The following is a 16,366-nucleotide window of genomic DNA, read 5'->3' as shown; positions in this document are numbered from 1 at the left end:
AATACGAACGTTGCATTTGCCTTCCTTACCACCAACTCAACCTGCATGTTAACCTTTCGGAAATCCTGCACAAGGACTGCCAAGTCTCTATGCACCTCTGAATTTTGAACTTTCTCCCCATTTAGAAAATAGTCTACACCCTTATTCCTTCTCCCAAAGTGCATGACCATGCACTTCCCTGCACTATATTACATCTGCCACTTCTTTGCTCCTTCTTCCAAATTGTCCAAACCCTTCTACAGACTCTCTGCTTCCTCAACACTTACTGCTCCTCCACTTATCTTTGTACTGTCTGCAAACGTAGCCACTAAGCAATCAATATTGTCATCTTAATCATTGACCTATAATATGAAAACGAGTGATCTTAATACTGAACCCTGTGGAAAATCACTAGACATCGGCAGCCAAAAGACCTCCTTTAATCTGCCTGTCAGCCAATCTTCAGAACTCTGGGGTGTTGTCCATCAGATTAGTTGGTTTATCTACCTTCAGACTTTTCAACGTTCCGAGTACCTTCCCCTTAGTCATAGCAACTACCCTTACTCTGCTTCCAACACTCTCGAATTTCTGGCACACTGTTTCTGACTTCTAGTTGTCTATAACAGTGAGGGCTAACACAAAATATTGATTAAGTTCATCTCCCATTTCTTTGTCATCCATTACTACCTCTCCTGTGTCTTTTTCCCATCGAGCAATATCCTCCCTCATCTCTTGGGATGAAACACCAACCTGATTTTCCCAATCGCTCTGCATATTGAGTTTCCACATGACTATTGTAACATTGCCCTTATTATATCCCTTTCCTATCTCCCAATATAATTTGTTTCCCACATCCTGACTACCGTTCGGAGGTCTGTCTAAAACTCCCATCAGGGTATTTTTACCCCTGTAGTTTCTTAATTCTACTCACAAGAGCTCTGCATCTTCCAATTCTATGTGACCTCTTTCTAGGATTTAATTTAATTTATTACCAACAGAGCCACCCCAACCTCTCTGCCTAACTGCCTATCCTTTCGATACAATGTGTACCTTTGGATCTTAAGCTCTCAGCTATGATCTTCTTTCAGCCACGACTCAGTGAGACTAACTAGGAATATGCCAGAAACTGTTGGGGGCAGAAGTTGACAAACCACCTGGACCAGATGGACTAGTATGCTGAGCACTGAAACAGGAGGCGGAAGAGATTGTGGAGGCATTAGTAATGATCTCTCAAGAATCACTGCATTCTGGTATGATTCTGAAGGACTGGAAAACTGCAAATTTTACTCCACATTTTAAGAAAGGAGGGAGGCAAAAGAAAGGGAAATATAGCTCAGTTAGAGTTTCAAGGGGGTGGAGGCGTAGCAGACTTGTGGGTGGGGTTGATGGACTATTCCAGATTTGTGGTGGTGGTGGATAGTTTGAGGGTCCAGAGGAACTTAGTGAGAATGATTCTGGGACTGAAAGGGTCAATGTACAAGGAGTGCTTGATGGCCCTGGGCATGTAGCTGCTGGAGCTTAGAAGAATGAGAAGGATCTTGAATATTGAAAGACCTCGATAGAATGGATGTTTCCGTACAGATGAGAGTCCAGGACCAAAGGGCACAGCTTTTGGAACAGAGATGTGGAATTTCTTTAGCCAGTGGGTGATGAATCTGTGATATTCTTTGCTACAGGTGGCCATGGAGGCCATGTCATTGGATATATTTAAAGTGGAGTTTGATAGGTTCTTGATTAGGAAGGGTGTGTTACGTACCCCATAATGAGTTAAATAACCAGCAGAAATGGAAAACACCTTGGAGTCTGGTATTGCTGTTAACTAATGTTCGTTTATTAGTAACTACACAATACAGTAATATAAATGCAGGTATATCAAACAGGTTAGCAATGATTTTATATATATAAGTGTGGAAATATATAAAAGCCAAGCTTCTTCAAGCTTAGGAGGTAAATGGATACAGCCTTACAATGATTGGTAAATGAAATCAGTTCCGTTCATGGTATTGAATTGAGTAGTGTTGGAAAGAGAGGGAGGTGTCTAGTTCTTTAGGTGAGCCGATCCCATTGATCTTCCCATTGTCCTCCGAGACTTCCAAGTTAGCCAAACTTGACCAACTTAAGAGCACCATCTTCAAGTGATAATCTACCAACGCAGGCACAGGTTAGACACTCGGGTAGACTCCACAGGGTCGCTCTTTCACGCAGTAATAATCACAGATCAATCCCTCACAATTGCTCCTCAGTCCCACATTCGTGGGTACCTGAACAGGATAGTGGTAACTTCACCACACCTTAGTGCGTCCGTGTGTCCTGCGATACAAGGAATTATACTGGTTTAAATACTGTTGTGCTGAACACCAGCTGTCCATCAAGTAGCTCCTTCCTTCTCTCTCTGTGTAGGAATTCAGAAGCTGGCAGCCCTTGCAGAAATCCCCAACAAACTGTGAGCAGTCTTTGCCTCTCTCTCTCTCTCTCTTTCTCTCAATAACAAGTTGTTTGTGCTGTACAGTTGCATGCTCTCTCTCTTATTTTAAAAGCACAGTCCATAATGAATAACTCCAGATATCGTCACGGCTCCCTCCTTTTGGGAAAAATTTTGATCAAAGAGCAGAATTTTTGGTTTAACAGTAGATTACAAAGTTTGAAACAATACATGTATAATTATCAGACAGCAGAGTAATATGTGTACAATTTCTAACTTAACATCTGGATAAACAATCAGCTCTAATGCTGTCAGTACCTTTCACATGTTTTATTTTCAGGTCGTATTCATGCAAGATCAGACTCCAGTTTAATAAACTTCTACTCTTATCCTTCATCTTAGTTAGAAACACTAACGGATTGCAATCCGTGTAAATCACCAGTGGTTTCTGGGCACGACAAACAGACTTCAAAATGTTGTAAAGGCAGAATGAGTGATAGCAACTCCTTTTCAACAGTGGAATAATTTTTCTGGTGCACGTTATATTTCTTCGAGAAGCTTCATCACTAGCGTCTGTCGCCATAGAGAATGGTTTTGAAAAATCAGGTGCTTTTAGCACAAGTTGGTAACACAATAGTTTTTAGTCGTTCAAAGGCTTCCTGGCAAAGCTCACTCCATACAAACCTTTCACTCTTCCCAAGTAGTTTCGTTAGAGGGAGTGCGATATCTGCGAAATTCCTACAAAACTTACAGTAATACCCAACCATTCCTAAAAACCTTCTTAAAGCTTTCTTGCCCATCAGAATGGGAACCTCAGCAATAGCTTGAATCTTGGCCTGTACCGGAGCCAGTTGGCCCTGGCCTAATACGTAGCCAAGATAAGTAACAGTAGCATGACCAAACTCACTATTGGCAAGGTTAACAGTAAGATTGGCCTTAGAAAGGCTGTCAAATAGCTTTTCTACAGCTGCAATATGCTCTTCCCATGTGTCATTCCATACAACCAAATCATCATTATAAGCCCCTGTATTTTCAAAACCTCGCTTTCCAATCATACCAGAACTTCATCTTAATTTGAGAGTTTCGCAAATTCTGCTTTGCAAGGTCACAAGCCTTGTTAAGCCTATCTCGAAACTCCAAAACATAATCCAGCACACTGACACATACCTTCGGATCAGACCACTGTTCTCTGAGCAAGGTCAAAGGTCCTCTGGGCCTGTGACCAAAAACAAGCTCAAACGGACTAAACCCTAATGATTCATGAATTGAGTCTCTAACAACAAAGAGAAGTAAGTATATACCTTCATCCCACTCCCTGTTATTCTCATAACAGTAGGTTTTAATCATTGTCTTTAAAGTGGAATGGAACCATTCCAAGGCTCCTTGGGACTCCGGGTGGCATGTAGATGACACAATTTGTTTAGCCTCCAGCTCAGAAACTATATGCTGGAATACTCCCGATGTAAAGTTACTGCCCTGGCCGGACTGAACTTCTTTGGGCAAACCAACCATGGTAAGAAACTTCATGAGATCCTTCACCACTGTTTTAGCCTAATATTTCAAAGAGGAACTGCCTCGGGGAACATAGAAGTGGCACACATTTTAGTTAACACATACTGATGGCCAGCTGCACTTCTTGGCAGTGGGCCAATACAATCCACTATGATTCAGGAACACGGTTCACCAAAAGCAGGTATTGGCCAAAGTGGAGCTTTTGGGATGGCCTGATTAGGTTTTCCCACCACCTGGCACATATGGCAAATTTTGCAATAATTCACAGTATCCTTCCTCACACTGGGCCAATAAAATTCCCTCATAATCCTGTGCACTGTCTTCTTTACCTCAAAATGTCCACCTAAAGGGTTATTATAGGCTAGGTTTAAAACTTCAGCCCTGTAAACATTTGGGACCACAACTTGGTTCACAATAGACCAATCCTCACTTGCAGGCACAGTGGTTGGTCTCCACTTCCTCATTAACATCCCATCTTTAAGGTAGTATCCCACTGACTCTTTCTGAATTTCATCAGAGAGGGATGTCTCCTTTAAAGCCACAACTTCAGAACCTTGCTTCTGTTCGTCTATGAATTCCTTTCTAGATAAGGACAAGCCTTTCTCATCAGCCTTACTACCCTCTAAGTCCTTTTGGAATAGGGACAGTAGGAAAGTCTCTGATAAATCATCATGAGCATTAGAAGACTTTTTTGACATGCTTCGAGTTACTGCGTGTGCGGGGTGAACATCAGTATCCATGGCTGGGTCTTCAGCAGCAGCAGGCTTTCTCGTTAGCTGCACTGCTGAATAAACATCACCCTGGATAAGTGTCAACCTACCCCCAATGTTTACTAAACTCAGCAATATCCCCAGACTTACGAAAACCATATGTATATTGTGAAAATTCCAAACAATCCATTTATTCCATTGTTACAACCTTCAACTCGATCCATCTCCATAGTAACCTCTTCAAATGGCCTCTCAAAACCAAAACAATCCTTTTGACTCCACATCACAATCGTGAAAAGCAACTCCACAACCTTGAAGATCCAAATGTTAAAACAAAATTCAGCAGAGTGGCACATACTTCTTCAGCAGGCCCTTGTCCTGAAAGCAGGGTCAAAGGTCATGAAACCAATCCAAACTTCACAAGTTCTTTATTCAAAAGTCCAGTAACATTTTCCTCAATATCTTCAATAATACTTACCTCAGCAATTTTCATCTCATCACCAACTTTTAGAACACAGTCTAATACAAGTGACTGGGAGAATCCTCAATTTCCACTGGTACCAAGGTTAGCCCCTTGTTCACTGAACCAAGATCACCTGACACAAAAGGAATGCATTCCTTGTCAACCGAATCAGACACCTCAGACCTTCACTGAGCTTCAACACAAGGTTTAGTACCCTGTGAATCCACAGGTACTTCAACAACCTGAACACAGGCAATCGGGACAGCTGCCTCTTCTGGGCTGTCATCACTTGTCCCAGTTTCAAATTCAAGGTTACCCTGAACCTCCCAGCTACTCTCCAGAAAACTGATCTGGAGTAAACTCAACCTTGTGGGTTAAAACAACTTTGTCTGCTGTTTTAGCAGACCCCCGCAAGGTAGCGGCATCCTCTTCATCTTGGTATTCCCTTACATCATTGGGGACACACTTCTTAACTTCTTCAATCAAGACAAGCTCTTTCGAGCTGCAAATATCATCAGGATCCAACACTGGACCTCCCAGCTGCCACATCTCCCTCCCGAACTGTCTCTGTTTTGCTGCCTCCCTAGCCTCGAGTCGTTTTAATTGCAATTCATGCTTCATCCTTTATTTTGCTATCTAAAGCAAAAACTCAGCAACACTCACAACATGCTGGAGGAACTCAGCAGGTCAAGCAGCATCCGTGGAAACGATGAGTTAACGCTTCGGGCTGGAACCCTTCGTCAGGACTCGGGTTCCGGCCTGAAACGTTGACTCATCATTTCCACGGATGCTGCCCGACCTGCTGAGATTCTCCAGCATGTTGTGACTATGGCTTTGATCCCAGCATCTGCAGATTATTTTGTGTTTACGTAATGCAAAAGCTCAGCCTTGGTAGGTTCACCTTCTGCGAACATTTTCAACACATCCTCAGTAAATTGCTTCGTCGAAATATAATATTCAACTATTTTTCTTTGAATTTCTACCTTAGTCATACCCTTCTTGACCTCCTTAAGTTCGAGTTCCTCAACAATTTTCCACAACTCATCCTTTTTAGCTCTCTTCAAAACCACAGGGTCTGGCCCTACCAGAAAATCCTGATCATCCATGTCTGCTGTTTTTCCACATGACCAAATCAAAAGGGATTTTCCCCAATCATTTCAAATAAGCCCCAAACAATTTGTTCAAATCCCAGACGCAGGCCGCAATTTTTGTTACATACCCCGTAACGGGTTAAAGAATGAGCATAAATGGAAAACACCTTGGATATCAAACAGGTTAGCAATGATTTTATATATATATAAGTGAAAAAATATGTAAAAGCCAAGCTTCTTCAAGCTTAGGAGGTAAATGGATACAGCCTTACAATGATTGGTAAATGAAATCAGTTCAGTTTGTGGTGTTGAGTTGAGCTGAGTTGAGTTAGAGAGTGTGAGAGAGAGTGAGAGAGAGAGAGAGAGAGAGAGAGAGAGAGCGAGATGTCTAGTTCTTCAGGTGAGCTGATGCCAATCTTCCCATTGTCCTCTGAGACTTCCAAGTTAGCCAAACTTGACCAACTTAAGAGCAATGTCTTCAAGTGATAGTCCACCAACCCAGGCAAAGGTTAGATAGACACACAGGTAGACTCCACAGTGTCGCTCTTTCATACACTAATAATCACAGATTGATCCCTCAAAATCGATCCTCAGTCCCACACTCGTGGGCACCTGAACAGGATAGTGGTAACTTCACTAGTGGTAACTTCTGCATGTCCTGCAAAACACAGAATTATACTGGTTTAAATACTGTTGTGCTGAACACCAGTGTCCATCAAGCAGCTCCTCCCTTCTCTCTGTAGGAACTCAGAAGCTGGTAGTGTCCTTGCAAAAATCCCAGACAAACTGTGAGCAGCCTTTTTCTCTCTGTCTCTTTCAATAATAAGTTGTTTGTGCTGTACAGCTGCACACTCTCTCTCTCTCTCTTTGAAAGCACAGTCCATAATGAATAACTCCAGATATCGTCACAGGTGTCAAAGGTTACAGGGAGAAGACAGGAGAATAGTGTCAAGAAGGATGCCAAATCAGCCATGGTGTATTGGCAGAACAAGCTCAATGTGCTGAATGGCCTAATTCTGCTCCTGTATCTTATAGTCTTGTGGTTATTCACACAATTGTCACTGATCCCAGCTCCTGTACCTGTTCCTATAACCACCAGTTTCTCAATTCCTTAAATATTTATCTATCTCTGCCTGACATATACCCAGACATGAGGCCTCCCCACCCACAGGGGTAGAGAATCCCAGAGACTGTACACTCAGACATAGAATTCCAGAAATTTCCATACGTCTCCGTTTGAAATGAGTGGCCCCTATTTAGCAGCTCAGACTGTGGGGGAAGGGATACACTCACTGATCCCACCTACCGACCACACCAGTCACCTCACACTGAGGAGAGAGTGATCACATGCTCAGATTGTGGAAAGGTGCTCACTCTGTTACGCACCCTACATGCACACCAGTCAGTTCACACCGAGGAGAGACCATTCACCTGCCCAGACTGCCAGAACCGATTCACTCTGTCATCCAACCTTGTAACGCACAAGCAAGCTCACACTGGGGAAAATGTTTAAATAAGCTGCATGCTGAATCCAGAGGCAAGTTCACAATTGACTGTTGGTGTCGAACTCCGCAATTATTGCTGCTGCTCACCACATCCAGTTCTGCACCCTGGTCACTGGGACTGGGAGGTGTTTCTACTAAAGTTCACCTGTAATGGGACAAGAGTTTGATGTTCTGGATCTCTGACACATAAATCAGTTCTATTTCAAACTCTGTCTCAGGTACCAAGTAAATTTACAACACACACACCTTGTGTGCAGTCCGGAGAATATATATATAAATCGGCCGAGCTGATCCTTGCTACCGTTTCTGTTTCACAACAGCCCTTTTAAATCCATCCCTGCTGTTCCCCTCTCGCTCTCCGTGGTGGGTGAAGTGGTTTCTCCTCAATTTTCTGCATGTGGAAGACAGGAGCAGGATGCATTAAATTCGAGAGTGTCAGGGAGCAGAAGTGCGTGCAATTGCTATTACTAGGGAGAAGATACTTCGGAAACTGAAAGAGGAGAAGATAGACAGGGCCAGCTGGCATGATTAATGAGCTTTCAGGAATCAATGGACTCTGCCCTGGTTCTGGAGGACTGGAAAATCGCAAATATCACTCCACTCTTCAAGAATGGAGAGAGGAAGAAAGGAAATTATAGGCCAATTAGTTTGACCTCAGTTGTTGAGCATCGATTGTTAAGGACGTGGTTTCGGGATATTTGGATGCACATGACTAAATAGGCCAGGGTGGGTGGTATCGGACCTTGAGCACCCGATACATGAAGGGTCTGCAGGTGAAATTCCGATTCACTGCTGACGAGCCCAGTAAGCCAATCAGAGAGCTGCCTTATTCACCAATGAACAGAGAGCAGAAAGAAAAGCGCCGAAAATAACCGCCAGTTCTCCCGAAATTTGAAAATCCCGCCGAAAGTTATTTATTGATCTGTAGTCTGGAAAAGTATGCATTGAATCACTAATTCGGTGAAGACTTATTTTACAATAACAACCCGGATGTTATTTTACTTAGCAATTTGAAGGTTTCTAGTTATTGAGTTTCGAAAAGTCCACCCACAGTTTATATTGGCGGTCGGTCTGTGTATACCGGTCTCTTCTCAAACTGCGGGCAAAGGCGAGGTTCCAACGAGACTATTTTCCTTCTGTGAAAAAACCGGAATTCCAACATCTGCAGACTTGTATCCCCATGGACTCGGTCAGAAATGGAACTGGTTACCAAATGGAAGAACTGCATTTATTAAAACCCATTCTCCAGCCCCAAATACCTGGAAAACTTGCGCACAATAACCATGGTTGGGGTGTGGGACAGGGACACACGAACAGCTATGATTCCTGTTAACCCAGCGGCACCCAACTACTGATTCTCTGTTTTGAGTGTAGTCGGCCGTGTTAGAAGGGTTAGTGAGCAGCTGTAATGTCTTATTGAACAAAACTCCCACAGGGAAAGGACAGAAGGGAATGGCGTGATTAACAAAGGGGTAGTGAACAGGAATTGACAGCCCTTTTCTCTGCCGGATTAGTGGCTCTGAAAAGAGCCTTTTGTTGTGCTTGGTGCCGAGGTCGGGTTTAGGCGCGCTCGCCGCGGATACGCCGGGCCAGCTGGATGTCTTTGGGCATGATGGTGACTCGCTTGGCGTGGATGGCGCACAGGTTGGTGTCCTCAAAGAGCCCCACCAGGTAAGCTTCGCTGGCCTCCTGCAGGGCCATGACGGCCGAGCTCTGGAAGCGCAGATCGGTTTTGAAGTCCTGAGCGATTTCGCGCACCAGGCGCTGGAAGGGCAGTTTGCGGATGAGCAACTCGGTGGATTTCTGGTAGCGCCGGATCTCCCTCAGAGCCACGGTGCCGGGCCGGTAGCGATGGGGCTTCTTCACTCCGCCTGTTGCCGGAGCGCTCTTGCGCGCCGCTTTGGTCGCCAGTTGTTTGCGGGGAGCTTTGCCACCGGTCGATTTACGCGCTGTTTGCTTGGTCCGAGCCATTCTCCTTCAGCAGTGCGATTACAGCCTGAAATATCAGGATTGAAGTGTCAGAGCAGACGCTGGGTCTGGCTTTTAAAGAGTTGATGAAGGGCCGCCCAGCACCCTCTGATTGGTTGTAATGGAGATGTCCATCATTTGGTCCCAACGGTGCGATTGGATGCCTGTCCTTAATCAGTTTGAAGCTATCCGGCGGTGGGGGGGGGGGGCGTGGGGGGAAGGGGGGTGAAATTATTACTTGTTACCAAATATGGAAACTGGTGACTGAGGGTCAGAATTCCACCAATCTGACTGCAGATTGGATCCCCGGTCAATTTCAAATCGCCCGCCAATTTCTAAAGCAGCCGGAGCTAGTTTCTTACAATGAATAGAAATCATGAATTATCAAATATTACTTTCATTTAAAGAATCGTTTTCTTTCAATTCGCTGAAATGAATGTTTGCATATTCAGCGAATAGCTTCTCGAGGTGAGTGCATTCGCTTCTGCCGGAAACAGGAGGACAGTCAGAGGATTGAGATCAATTATATTTATTGCGTTTACTGAAGAGTTTTTGGAGAAAACAAAGCCGCAAAAGGATTGCATGAGCCCACGCTGAACTGAAGTATTTATAGAAACATATAAATAATTGCAAACAAATAATTACATTCTTTATCTCGTCTCGCACCAAGTTCCTGCAAACTGGTGCGACCTGACCTGCCGGAGAGAGACAGAGTCGGAGTTATAGAGCAGAGAGAAGCCTCTCATCTTCCAGCTCCGTCCCAACCGCGAATTTCCAACGCTTAATCCCAACATACAATGGAAATTCAGCGCTCCGCACAATCTCTCCTCACAGATAGTTCAGCAGTTTATTCATATTAACCATGAATTAGGGAACTTCTATGGTGGGCTTTGAGCTGTCAGATAGGGATTCTCCGCCAGTGTTACCATCTCCCGACATCAAATGAGAAAGAAACGGCCTTTGAACGGAGACTGAAGCGGAACACATCCGTGTCCGATTGAGTCTCGGTCCGAACATCCGATACTGTATTTTATTTCAGATAGTAGGGAAGGGACGGTATCGCCGAATGTCAGCGGGGCACCGGGGATCCCGGGTTTTCTGAAAGTAGTTCGTACTGACATCTAAATCGACCAGGATCTGGAATCGCGCGATTCTGGATCAGCTCTTATCTGGGAAATGTGGGTGGCTCTTAAAAGAGCCTTTGGTTTCGGGTCTTTACTGTATTTACTTTTTGGCCGCCGTCTTCTTGGCTTTCACAGATTTTGCCTTCGGCTTGGGTTTTGCCGACTTCTTGGCCACCTTGGGGGCTGCGACCTTCTTCGGACTCTTGGGCTTCTGCGCGGTCTTCTTGGTCGCTGTTTTCTTAGCTGCCGCTTTTTTAACCGCAGTTTTCTTAACCCCTTTGGTCTTGGCGGGAGATTTCTTGGCACCTGTTCTCCTGGCCACAGATTTCTTGGTCACTGCCTTCTTGGTCTTAGATGCCTTGGCCGCTGGTTTCTTCGCTTTTTTCACGACTTTCCCGGTATGTTCTTTTTTAGCGGCTCTCAAGGAGCCGGAGGCACCTGCGCCCTTAGTGTGAACCAGGGTGCCTTTATCCAATTTCCTTTTAATGACCATCCTGATCTGACCTTTCAGCTTTTGTACATCGACGCCGCTGCTGGCCAAACTCTTCTTTATCGCGGCTACGGACACCCCTCGCTGACTGCGGCAATCGGCCACAATCTTGTCGATCTGATCGCCCAGTTTGGGACCGGTTGACTTGGTCCGGACGGCCGCCTTCTTCTTCTTGGCAGCCTTGGGTGTGGTGGCGGGTGCTGCTGGTGGAGCCACTTCTGCGGTCTCGGTCATGGTCGGAACCTCTGCACAAACTCTCTCGAACTCTGAAGTGAGTAAGAAATGAAGCGAGAGGCGGCGGTGCTGAGCAATTTAAAGGCAGCGAGCGGACGGGGCGGAGACATCCTGCAGTCAGCTCCCGGCCGCTCCGTCTCTCTGTGTTTCTCTCTCCCGAAAAACTCTCCGATTGCAATGAAATTAGGGCATCCCCAAGACCCAGACCGCTCTCTGTCTGTGCCCGAGGCCGGATTCTCTGCTGTAAAGAAAGTTTGGTCCGAATTAAATGCAGCAGTTTCTATATCAACCCGTTTCACTGCTGCACTGACCTCATTCTTCCCCGGGATCGGGACATTTTCTCTGTTTTCCGATTGAAATATTGAAATCAACTAAAACATCGCGGTTAATTCCCACTTCAGGACTGAGCTGGGGAGCTGTGCCAACCCGGAGCAGGCAAATTGTTTTATTTTCTCTAGGTGGGGATGAAAAATCCAGCGATGTGACCGGACTCACAAACACAGTGATAGCAGTCTAAGCCGTCAGGCCTCTTAGCACACTCTCCCTGACACACCGTTCAGATCTGTATATTCACAGCACCAACTGTTGGCCCGGTGCACCGTTCCCAGCGCAGGTTTTCCTCTCCGCTCGACCTGCTCTCTGGATTATCGCGTGTTATTTGTAGATTCCCAGATCAGTAACACCCCGAGGCCGGCGATCCTCACTGCCCCTAAACCTTGGGTTAGGGTTGGAATCATCTCCTCTTTACGCGGGCTACATTTTCGGCTCAAACAGGCCGTTGTGGTCTCCGGCTGTTTGATCAGCAATCTTGGATATAATTGACCTCCCTACTTATCTGTTCAATCCTCAGTTAATCTCCCAAATCTGTTCTAGTTCCTTGAAGAGGTAACCCAGAGATTTGATGAGGGTATCACAGCCACATCGTATTATATCATCACAATAAAAACATCAATGAAACATAAATTGGACAAAGTCCCCATGGAACTGCAGTCTGGAAGGTTAGATGACACGGGAATCCAGGGAGAGGTGGAAGTGGATAGATACTCGGCTTGATGTTAGGAGACAGGGGTTGATGGTCGAAGGTTGTTTACGGGACTGGAGATCAGTGAGGAGTGACGAATCACAGGGATCGGTGCCGGGCCCATTGCTTTTCATCATTCATATAAAGGATTTGGATGAGAGTGTAGAACACACCGATGGAAAGTTTGAAGATGACACTAAGCTAGGCGGTAGAGTCATAGAGCAACACAGCGCAGATAAATTGTTGGTATAACGTCGCAACTCCCGGATTAAATGCCCCGACTGATTGATGCTAAACACGTCTTTCACGGCCCGGTCTGCCGTTAACGCCACTTCCAATAAACAATTCTCTTGTACTCCTCAATCCCTCTTTCCCGTGACACTCCCGAGTTCCCCACCATTCCATGTATAAACCCTACCTTGATTTGACTTTTCAAAATACGTCATCTGAATTGTAATCCGTTCGTCAATTCTCAGTTACACTTCAGTAACTGAGCAAGATTTCCCTGTAATCATCTTCACTATCAAGAATACCTCTTCATTTTGTGTCCTCCACAAACTTACTGGTAAAAACCTTGTGTGTTTGTAATATAGAATTTATATTACAAAAGAATAACAAGGGTGCCAACGCTAACACCCGTGGCACATCACGAGTCCCTAGCCTCGATTCCTCAAACACACAAAGCTATGCCAACTCCTCCTAATCCGACTCCAGATGTTCAAATACTGGTAGATTCTGTCCTCACAATTCCCTCCAGTAAATTCCCCACTCCTGATGTCAGTCTGAGTGGCCTGTCGTTCCCTGGCTTATCCTTGCTGCACTTTTTAAACAATTGAATGACAACAGCACATTCTGGTCTTCAGCAACTTCAGCAGTGGCTAATGATGAAGCCAGTGTCTCCACGAGAGAGGTGGGTGAGTGGGAGGACACTTAATAAATTGAGTTTAATGTGGGAAAATGTGAGGTTCTGTCCCGTGTAGGAGGAATCAAAAGAGAGACTATAATTTATGTGGAGTGAGACTGCACATGAGTGAAGTACATGGGGTCTGGGTGTTGAGTTACACACAAACAGCAGACAGGTACAGTGAGTGGCCAATGGTGAATGGTGCATTGATGTTTATTGTTGGGTGGTTGGTGCAGAGAAACAGAGAACTGTTGTTACAGTGTCAGACAAGTGAAGAGATGGATTTTGGGAAGTTAAAACAGGCCAGAGCATACACAGTGAATGGCAGGGTCCTGGGGAGTGTGAATGAACAGCGAGATCTTTGGATACTGATATTGTACCTGGTTCACTGAAAGTAGCAACATCGGGAGACAAGGTAGTGACGAAGGTGCACAGCATGTTTACCTTCATCGGCAAAGGCTGTGAGAGGAGTTGGGACATCATATTGTACAAATCATTCATTAGGCCACACCCAGAGTTCCCTGTGCAGTTCCAACACCACACTATAGGAAGGATGTGCTTAAACTGGAAAGATGCAGAAAAGATTCACAGAAATATTGTCTGTGCTAGAGGGCTTGAGTTACAAGGAAAGATTGGATGGACTGGAACTATTTTCCCTGAAGCGAAAAAGGTTGAAGAAATCTGATAGTAGTTTATAAAACTATGAGAGGTCTAGATAAGATAGACAATCAGAATCATTTTCCAAGGGTGGAAATATCAAACATGAGAAGACATTGCTTTAAGATCACAGGGTGAGAAGTTAAAGGAGGTCTGCAGGGTAAGTAATAGTTTGGTTTTATTTACAGAGTGGTACGGCCTGCCATGGTGAGTGGAGAAAGCAGATATGATTATGACATTTCAGAAGCCTTTAGACAGGATATGGAAAGATATGAATCACATGCAGACAGAAGAGATTCAGTTTCCTTTGGCATTGTGTTCAGCCTCCTTTAAAGACCTCCTTTATTCTCCCTGTCAGTCAATCTTCAGAATTCTGGGGTGTTGTCTATCAGATCAGTGATTTATCTACCTTTAGACATTTCAAGGTTCCAAGTACCTTCCCCTTAGTCATAGCAACTACCCTCACTCTGCCTCCAACAGTCTTGAATTTCTGGCATACTGTTTCTGACTTCTAGTTCTCTATTGCAGTGAGGAGCAAATGCAAAATATTTATTAAGTTCACCTCCCATTTCTTTGTCACCCATTACTACCTCTCCTGTGTCTTTTTCCCATCGAGCAATATCCTCCCTCATCTCTTGGGAAGAAATACCAACCTGATTTTCCCAATCGCTCTGCATATTGAATTTCCACATGACTATTGTAACATTGCCCTTATTATATCCCTTTTCTATCTCCCAATATAATTTGTTTCCCACATCCTGACTACCATTTGGAGGTCTGCCTAAAACTCCCATCAGGGTATTTTTACCCCTGTAGTTTCTTAATTCTACTCACAAGGGCTCTGCATCTTCCAATTCTATGTGAACTCTTTCTAGGATTTAATTTAATTTATTACCAATAGAGCCACCCCAAACTCTCTGCCTAACTGCCCATCCTTTTGATACAATGTGTATCCTAGGATTTTAAGCTCCCAACTATGATCTTCTTTCAGCCATGTCTCATCGATGCCCACAACATCGTAACTGCCAATCTCTAACTGCGCCAGAAACCATCTATCTTATTCTGGATACTGCGTGCATTCAAATATAACACCTTTAATCCTGTGTTCATCACTATTTTCAATTTGCCTCCATATTACACTTCAATAGGTGGGAGAAGAAGATGGTGGCGCGACGCAGCGCACGCAGCCTCTCTGGTGAAATGATATTGTATCTGTTAAATAGGGGCCATGCACAATTCTGATTTGATGGAGACAGCCGTGAGAAGCACGGGGGAACATCTGGAGAAAGTTCTGTAATGTCCGGTTCGCTGCTGCTGCTACTGTGCGATTGAGAATCTCCGGAGGGAAGGCTCCAAATCCTCGGCTTTGCCTGTTGCTGGCGGCCAGGGCTGGGGTCGAAGTGCATGGTAGAGATGGTGTTCGGTGCTCGGTGTCGGAGGCTTGAAGTTTACGGACGACTCGGAGTTGGACTGTGGTCGGATATGGGAGAGTTTTCTTCCTTCTTCCATCTGCATGTGATGTGGGACTTTTGAGAGACTTTGAACTTTTTTTTACCATGTCCATGGCCTGTTCTTCATCAAGTTATGGTATTGCTTGCACTGTTGTAACTACGTGTTATAATTATGTGGTTTTTGTCAGTTTTTCAGTCTTGGTCTGTCTTATGTTTCTGTAGTATCACACCGGAGGAATATTGTATCATTTCTTAATACATGCATTACTAAATGACAATAAAAGAGGACTACGTGTCCTCATAATCTAATCTAATCTAACTCATCCCATTGACTACAATTTTGCCCTATCATCTGCCTGTTCTTCCTCACCTCAACGGGGTCAGTATCACAAATGACCTGACTTGGTCCAACCAAACAGAGTCCACTGCCAAGAAGGCCCACCAGCGCCTTTACTTCCTGAGGAAGCTAAGGAAATTTGGCCTGTCCCCTAAAACCCTCACTAATTTTTATAGATGCACCGTAGACCTGCCTCTCGGTTTTTTTTTTTGCACTACCTTGTTTTCCCTTTTCTATTTTCTATTTATGATTTATAATTTAAATTTTTAATATTTACTATTGATTTGCACTCTAGGGAGCACGAAGAGCAGAATCAAATATCTCTGTGATGATTGTACGCTCTAGTATCAATGGTTTGGCGACAATAAAGTATAAAGTATATAAAAGTATAAAGTACATCTACCTGTATAACAACTGCTCCATCCTCAGTTCTATAACTCAGGCTCTTATCCCCCTGACAAATTAGTTTAAACTCTCTCCATCTACTCTAGCAAACTT

General features: G+C 44.5%; 2 protein-coding genes across 3 annotated transcripts; both read right to left on the bottom strand.

The window, feature by feature from the left end:
• Positions 1-1,811: 1,811 nt before the first annotated feature.
• LOC140204984 (histone H3) lies at positions 1,812-10,874 on the bottom strand. 2 transcript variants are annotated; one of them, XM_072272028.1, is made up of 3 exons: positions 8,734-10,874; positions 7,929-8,073; positions 1,813-2,560 (listed from the first exon to the last, which is right to left on the bottom strand). In XM_072272028.1, exon 1 carries the CDS (start codon positions 9,651-9,653, stop codon positions 9,243-9,245), a length of 411 nt encoding a protein of 136 aa, XP_072128129.1. In that variant the 5' UTR covers positions 9,654-10,874; the 3' UTR covers positions 1,813-2,560; positions 7,929-8,073; positions 8,734-9,242. The 2 variants fall into 2 exon arrangements, with proteins under 2 accessions (XP_072128128.1, XP_072128129.1); XM_072272027.1 differs by having other exon boundaries at positions 1,812-2,560; positions 7,929-10,874.
• LOC140204982 (histone H1-like) lies at positions 6,799-11,531 on the bottom strand. The gene is made up of 2 exons (XM_072272026.1): positions 10,879-11,531; positions 6,799-6,835 (listed from the first exon to the last, which is right to left on the bottom strand). Exons 1-2 carry the CDS (start codon positions 11,496-11,498, stop codon positions 6,814-6,816), a joined length of 642 nt encoding a protein of 213 aa, XP_072128127.1. The 5' UTR covers positions 11,499-11,531; the 3' UTR covers positions 6,799-6,813.
• Positions 11,532-16,366: the final 4,835 nt, after the last annotated feature.

The sequence above is a fragment of the Mobula birostris genome, chromosome 11 (genome assembly GCF_030028105.1).
Source record: "Mobula birostris isolate sMobBir1 chromosome 11, sMobBir1.hap1, whole genome shotgun sequence".
Classification (NCBI taxonomy): domain Eukaryota; kingdom Metazoa; phylum Chordata; class Chondrichthyes; order Myliobatiformes; family Myliobatidae; genus Mobula; species Mobula birostris.
Note: the sequence above shows the minus strand (reverse complement) of the source record. Positions and strands in the feature narration are given on the sequence as shown.